The sequence below is a fragment of the Elgaria multicarinata genome, chromosome 21 (assembly GCF_023053635.1).
Source record: "Elgaria multicarinata webbii isolate HBS135686 ecotype San Diego chromosome 21, rElgMul1.1.pri, whole genome shotgun sequence".
Lineage (NCBI taxonomy): Eukaryota > Metazoa > Chordata > Lepidosauria > Squamata > Anguidae > Elgaria > Elgaria multicarinata.
Window position 1 is genome coordinate 1478275 of NC_086191.1, and position 7866 is coordinate 1486140.

The 7866-nt window shown below is 49.4% G+C and overlaps 1 protein-coding gene across 1 annotated transcript; it reads left to right on the forward strand.

The window, feature by feature from the left end:
* Positions 1-28: 28 nt before the first annotated feature.
* On the forward strand, positions 29-7016 carry PMF1 (polyamine modulated factor 1). Its single transcript, XM_063145866.1, has 5 exons — positions 29-185; positions 3299-3404; positions 3760-3860; positions 4252-4447; positions 6260-7016. Exons 1-5 carry the CDS (start codon positions 37-39, stop codon positions 6311-6313), a joined length of 606 nt encoding a protein of 201 aa, XP_063001936.1. The 5' UTR covers positions 29-36; the 3' UTR covers positions 6314-7016.
* Positions 7017-7866: the final 850 nt, after the last annotated feature.

The following is a 7866-nucleotide window of genomic DNA, read 5'->3' on the forward strand; positions in this document are numbered from 1 at the left end:
TAGTTTTGGCGGGCCAAAATGGCGGCTGCTGAGAAGATGGAGCACGCTGAGGTGAATGAGGAGGAGGCCGCCGCCTCCGCCTCCACCTCCACCTCTTCCCGTCCAGCCCCTCAGGGGAACCTCGGCCGGGAGCAGATCTTGGACTATATCGTGGACATCTTCTTACGGACGCTGGAAATCGGCGGGTGAGCTCGGCCACGAGAGGGGAGGGGGCAAATCTCGCGAGAGTTGCCGGTGTGTGTTTGTGGGAGGGAGGAGCGAGGTTCTGCGCTCGGCGCCTCGCGAGATCTGGGGGAGGGGTCTCGCGCGATTTGCTTCTGCCTGTCTGGGGGAGCGTCGCGAAGGCTGCTGCTCCCGCCAGCCGCATGGAATTCTGGGAGCTGCAGTCCAGCGCGTCTGCAGGGCGCCAGTTTGGGCAAGGGGGCGATGCCAGGCCTGCATCGTGCCAGGGGTCTGGGGCCTTTGCTGAGCGTTGTCGCCCCATGGCTCCAGTCACTGTGCCATGGATGGACGCCCATATGGATGGCTTTAAAAGGGAGCTGGAGAAATTCCTGGAGGAGGAGGAGGCGTCCAGTTCTGGTATTGCGTCCAGTTCTGGGCTCCACAATTCAAGAAGGACGCAGACAAGCTGGAGCGTGTTCAGAGGAGGGCAGCCAGGATGATCAGGGGTCTGGAAACAAAGCCCTATGAAGAGAGACTGAAAGAACTGGGCATGTTTAGCCTGGAGAAGAGAAGATGGAGGGGAGACATGATAGCACTCTTCAAAGACTTAAAAGGTTGTCACACAGAGGAGGGCCAGGATCTCTTCTCGATCCTCCCAGAGTGCAGGACACGGAATAACGGGCTCAAGTTAAAGGAAGCCAGATTCCGGCTGGACATCAGGAAAAACTTCCTGACTGTTAGAGCAGTACAAGAATGGAATGAGTTACCTAGGGAGGTCGTGGGCTCTCCCCCACTAGAGGCCTTCAAGAGGCAGCTGGACAACCCTCTGTCAGGGATGCTTTAGGGTGGATCCCTGCATTGAGCAGGGGGTTGGACTCGATGGCCTTGTAGGCCCCTTCCAACTCTACTAGTCTATGATGCTATGAAACCTATTTACCTTTAAACGGTCCACAAGTCTGCCAAATCTACCTGATTCACCCAGAGTGCAGAAGACGGAATAACGGGCTCAAGTTAAAGGAAGCCAGATTCCGGCTGGACATCAGGAAAAACTTCTTGACTGTTAGAGCAGTACGACAATGGAATCAGTTACCTGGGGAGGTTGTGGGCTGTCCCACACTAGAGGCCTTCAAGAGGCAGCTGGACAGCCATCAGTCAGGGATGCTTGAAGGTGGATTCTTGCATTGAGCAGGGGGTTGGACTCAATGGCCTTGTAGGCCCCTTCCAACTCTGCTATTCTATGAGGCCGCATCCATAGCTGCTAGCCCTGATGTCTGTGTGCTACCTCCAGAGGCAGGAAACCCGTGTGCACCAGTGGCTGGGGAACATGGGCGGGAGGGTGCTGTTGCAGTCATGTCCTGCTTGTGGCTTTCCTGTGGGCATCTGGTCGGCCTGATCCAGCCTCAGGGCTCTTCTGATGTTCTCAAGAAACCTTTGGCTGCTGGTGAGCGACAGTAGGGGCGCCAAGGGGAGGCAAGCGCCCCCTCCACCCCCAAAGTTTCTCAGCTGAGAAACTGAGAACAATGTGACGAAGCGAAATATGGTTTACTGATTTTGATATAATTCTGGAGGATGGTCTCACCTTGAAAAATTTAATAAAGAGAGATTGCGTGAGCTTTCCACTGCCTGTTGGCGAGTACAAAGACCAACGTTTTTGAAGAAGATACTTCAAAACAAGGAATAACATGACCCTTGTTGACTAAATTTGGTCTTAATATACTGTTGTGATTAGATTAAAGTGTTTGTAGTCTATGGGTCGGATTTTCTGCAATGATTGTTTAAAATTTGGTTTGAAATGATTGGTAAGTACAATTGAATGCTATTGATATGTAATGAGATGCTACACTGATGTGGTAGTTAATTGTTGTAGACTTGTATTAGCATTGGATTGTAAATAGTTATTTTAGTAAAAACAAATGTGTGTAATTTTTTGAATGACAATTTAATTCATTGGGTTTATTTTGTTTCTACGGTGGTCGCCTTTTGGGTTCCTTTTGTTCACATTTTCACCACCACTGCCGCCCTTACTATAGTCCTCTCCAAGATGCCAATAGACCGGTGGCGACTCACGGAGGGCAAAGGGGAAGCGTATAAGACGCAGCAGAGAGAAGGAATTGAGGGGACGTACGTGGGCAGCTGCATTCATGGCTGGGGTGGGCTGGAGCCCCTGCCTGCTGATTTTTCTCTACCGGTCAGGCTGGGAGTTGCTTGCTGCCCTGTGATGCCATCATGGCCCCTCCTTCCATCACCTGGCTGAAAGAGTGGGCTAAATCCTGTCACCCCCCAAGCCAAAACCACTCATCCTTCCTCTCTGACTTTCACATCTGCGTATATCATTCCCAGATCCCCTCTTTTCCAGAATTCTCTTGCAGTAAGACTTCTAGAAAGGAGGGAATCTGGACCTACGCATACACATTTCAGGCTAGGTAAGATCAATCTTGAATTATATATCTGAGAAGATAATGCCTTACTCAACATTTGCCAATTAAACTTAATCTGTAAGTTTTCTGCACAACTGTATTTCAAGCATTTTGGTGTGTGTACTTTACACACAGTGAAAACTTTGTGTACACTTTTAACTCACAGGTATTCATTAATCAGTTATCTTTTTGACCCAAGTGATAGGGCTTTAATTATTTTCTCTTTGGATACTATCCAAGACCACTTGACCACTATTTTTTATGCCTATTACCTAGAATGCATTGTGAACTTGCTTGTGTTTCCTCTATTGTTACTTGTTAATTATTTAATTCTCTAGATGCCCACTTACCTTTTATACAACATGCTTAATTACCTGGGGTTCTCAGCTCCAAGACAAAACTGCTTTTGCTTGGGGAGGGGGGGGAATAATTTTGTTCTATAATCATTTTGAGTACATTGAGTGCTGTGCTTTGTGGCAGATCCATGGCAGGCTGCTGGTTCCCAGACTGCTCTGAGAAAGTGTTCTGTGGGCCCTGCTGTGTCTTTCTTGTGAAAGGCATGAGTTACATTCTCAGTAAGGGAGAAGGCGTTCTCTCAGGTATCCTGGTCCCAAGTGGTTTAGGGCTTTGTACACAAGTGACTCTTTGGGAGTGACTTTTTCCAGATTGTGTATGACTTTTTAAAAATTTAATCAAAACTATTCTTTCTCTACCCATAGGTACAAACATTTTGTGAGGTGCTACAAGCATCTCTACAAATCACAGCCTGAACTCACAAAGTGTATTTATAATCAGTTTCTATCCCACCTGCAAAGCTCAGTTCAGGTAAGAGCCAAGGAAACAACACCCAAGATCCAGCCTTGTAGTTTTCAGTGCAATTAGCAGTTCTTATTTTCAAGAAATAGGAAAGGGCTGTCATTTTGGAAAAACAGTAACAAGCTTTTTCAGGTTAGCATGGCTAATTGTGTAAATGACAAGTGTGCTTTCAGGGTGGAGGAAAAGCCACAATTCTGGGGGTGGATATCGGGTGGGTGGGGGTGGAGTTGAAATCCATTGCAAGGAGCATGGAGCAGTTCACGTGTGGCCCCCATCACCAGCTGTGCAGACATGGAGGGGGATCCCCTCGACAACCCTCCCCTGTTGTGTGAAGCTACAGATTTTGCCTTTTCTCTTTGTCCAGGGGGAAATCCGAGAGCTGAAGGAAGAAGGGAATCTCACGGTGCTCTTTCAATCGCTGGATGAGCTTATAGAAGGAGCCAAGGGCCGGGAAACTCCTGCTTGGTATGCAAAGACTCATTTGGTGTCAGAGCTGCCTGGTCCGGTGCCTTTTTTCACAGGGGCTGTTGAGATGCTTCTGTGAAGCAGGGCAGGAGGCAGGAGCCTCCTCTCCCCTCCATTGTTTATGTCCAGCATCTGAGAGATTGCCTCTAAAGTCATTTCAGACAGAGTAGCCCTGTTGCCGGAGGGCCTTTAGCTGGAAACGATGGGGATTGAACCTTAAGACTACTTGCATGAAAAGTTGAAACCTGAGCTCTGTGAAATGTCACAGATGGACTATATGGTTTCTTCTGCAACACCAGCCTTGTGCCAGGGCTTCTGCAGCACACTACCAGAGGGCTACGTCCTCTGCCTCTGCCTCTGCTCCTAACTTCAGCCATGTTTCCAAATTCAGGCGCCCCAGCGGAATCCCAGAGGAAGACGCCCGTAGTGTTGTCGTGCCGTACCTCCTGAAACAGCGGAAGTTCCTCCAGAAGGCTTTAAAAGAGAAGGAAAAGGTGAACGCCAAGCTGGCCCAAACTGTGCTGACTGGACGAAAGAAAATTGAAGATCTGCAGGAGGAGATCCGAAAGCGCAAAGAAGAGTGGCAGGTTAGTGCAGTCTTGTAAATACATCCACAGGTTGTGAGCCCCATAGGTATCCTGCTAAGTCACCTGTGGGACATCAACAGCCTGAAAGGAGAGAACGTCGCCACCCGCAAAGCGAGCTGCCTTCCGTCTTGCAAGACCTTTCCTACTTGCTCACCCAGTAGCAATTTGTACGCAGCACAGTGTTGTAGGGGTGTGACGGTTTATACAAGCCTGGGCTTAGTGAGTTTTCTATTTCTAAAAGTTAGGGCACATTTGATTTATTTTTATTTATGTTATGGCAAGGGGGAGGAGGCAGTGTGGCCCAGCCCGGGGTGGCCCGAAGCGTATAAAAGCATCTGTGTCCTCATCTTTTGGCACACAAAGTATGCCAAGGCAGCCCATAACCATAAAAGTACAATGACAATAAGAACAGAAGAAGAGCCCTGAGGCTGGATCAGACCGAGGACCCATCTAGTCCAGCACTCCATTCACACAGTGGCCAGGCAGCTTTCGAGTGGGAACCCACAAGCAGGACACGGGTGCAACAGTATCCTCCCACCCATGTTCCCCAGAAAAATGCAGAACTTTAAAATGTAGCCAGGTAAAACAGAATGAGACAGTAGGGAGGAACTGATGTTTGGGGAGAGCCAGTGTGGTGTAGTGGCTAAAGTGTTGGACTGGAAGTCAGGAGATCCGGGTTCTAGTCCCCACTCAGCCTTGGAAACCTATTGGGTGGCTTTGGGCCAGTCACAGACTCTCAGCCCAACCTACCTCACAGGGTTGTTTTTGTGAGAATAAAATAGAGAGAAGGATTATGTATGCTGCCTTGAATTCCTTGGGGGGGGGAAGGTGGGATATAAATGCAATCAATAAATAATAACTAATCGTGTATTTGTAGCCCACTTAAAGGCCAACACAAGAGGCCTTCAAGAGGCAGCTGGACAAGCATCTGTCGGGGATGCTTTAGGGTGGCTTCCTGCATTGAGCAAGGGGTTGGACTCGATGGCTTTGTAGGCCCCTTCCAACTCTGCTATTCTTTGATTCTATGAAGAGGCAGCCAACCAGGCCTCTCTAGAGAGGGGGCCCCACAGCGTAAATGCCACGGCTGGAAAGGCCTGCCAAGTGTCCCTCCAAAGGCAACATGGTGGAAAGCAACGGCCTCTTAGGTGAAGAATTCTGTGGGGGGAGCATCTTCCTGGGGGAGGCAGCGTTCCTTCCTGGCCCCAGGGTCAGTAGGGCTTTGAACTGAGCCTGGAAGCAAGTGATATTGAACAGCACAGGGCAATCCTGTGTGCTAGCCTCCCCCAACCTGGTGCCCTCCAGGTGCATTGGACTCCAACTGCCCTTCAATTCATCGTCAATCTGGTCACAGTGGCCATCTCCTTAACTAAAAGAGATTCTGGAGCGGTGAACATGAGAAGTAAAATTGGGGGTGGGTGGGGAGGAGATTAAAACACTATTAAAATTATCCTTTTTAAAAAACAGAATGCCAATAAAAACGGTGGCTGATCAGACACAGAAGGCTTCCTAGAATAGAGCTGTTTTCGGGAGACACTAGAAACAACACAGTATGGGCACCTGCCTGACTTCCAGGGGCAGGGAATTCCAAAGAAAGGGGGCCACCACAGTGAAGGCTCCTCTCCTGGTGGACTCTAGTTGGGCCTTGGTCCATGCGGGGCTACCAGGACCATGCCCTCCAATGACCAGGCCTGGTAGCAAATAGGAAGCCAGTGTTGTTGTGCAGCACATCTGGAGGAGACCAGGGGTGGGGTGGGAGGCTGCCTCATACTCAATAAAGACAGCTCTTACTTATTTTTCCTTCTTCCTTTCCAGGCAATTGCTGAAGAAGGCCGGAAGGTTGTGAGCGTGCTTCACGAGCTCCACTGAACTTGCTGACTTCTCATGAAAGGATCCTTATTTGTGTTGGGAAATGTGGTAGAGATCTCCGCACACGCTCTCTCGTGTGAGATTCCCTGTGAGTTGTTAATCACGCCAAAATCCACAGCTGTGGGCGGTTCACCAGTGTATGATCCCTGCTGGGCGCTGACCCTGACCCTCCTGCTGCTGGACATCTTCAAAATCCTGTTTCTGGGTGCGGGGATGATGGAACCACCTCCTGGGTGTTGGACTGTGTCAGCCAGTGTGCCTTTTCAACAGAGCCCCATGGCTGGTTCGTTGGCCCTGTTCCTCCAATTTCAGCTGCTTCTGCATCTTACGTCCATTCTCTCTTCTTTTGGTAGACTGGATCTCTGTGAATCCCACCCGCTCAAAGCTTCTGTCCAAGGGTGACTTGCCACAAAAGGCAGGATAAAAAATTCCATCCTACTATCTAGAGGTCTGCAAGAGATGAAGCAGCGTTAAGGTTGCTACAAAAACATTCCCAGTGCATATTAGAAGCCTTTAAAGGGAACGAAGCTGCCGGAAACAAACACGTGTTGGTTCTTGGTCTATAAAACCAGCAGTGACCGAGTTCCAGACGAACGAGCCTATCCGAGCCTCTTGGTCTCCTTCTGGAATATTTTGCGTTCGTGGCTTTGGAAATAGTCCTGCCTAAATATTTGGTTAGCATTAAAAGAACATGGTCAACGTTCTGGCCTGGTATTCCTTGAAGTGTCACTTGTGCAGGCCGTTCTGTGTGCCTGTCAGAGTCCAAAGTACGACTGCATGATGAGTGTGTTGTTCTTTGAAATACCGGCATTTCTTTTCCTGGCAGTTTCGGAGGCACTGTAAATACTTTCACATTTCCCCTGTAATCTTACTAGAGCCTGGCTTCTTTCTCTTTTGGGACCTGGGGAGGGCCCCGAGCTCCGTGGGGGCCTGCAGCCTTTGCGTGTGGAAGAGCTTGGGTTCAGTCTCTAGCATCTTCGGTTAAAGGGTTTTGGATAGATGCTCTCCAAGGATGGAGGCAGAGACGTCTGTTCTGGGCGTGATGTGCCAGGGGTCTAAAGCGGTATAAATGGCTTTCCTGTGGTACAGCTTTTCTTCTGGGGAATCTTGGGGTTCCCCCATGGCGGGGAGGGGCAACCTTTTGGGCTTATGGCACATTTAGAATTTGAGAAACTACCATGGGGGCAGCCATAAAATGGCTACCATGGGTGATCATGACAAGTCTCGAAGGACAAGTAACCTGCCCAGAGGTGTTTATGGGAAATTAAGATGGCAGTAAGTAAATATATTAAAACATTTTTAAAAAAATAAACGTTGGGAGGAGAAGGGTGTCTCGGTGAGCACCAGGGAAGGTGTCTGGCAGCCGGCCCCACGTTGGCCAGCACTAGCTGTATATTAGGTATGACACTCTCAGTCTCTCCTGCAATATCCGGCAGCGCGGTCGTGCTGGCAAAGTTCCGGGCACACACTGACTGCATGGATAAAGTTGGGGATGAGCAGGACCCCTGCCCAGTGGGCCATCTGAACTGAACATGGGTAATATAAACTCGTCC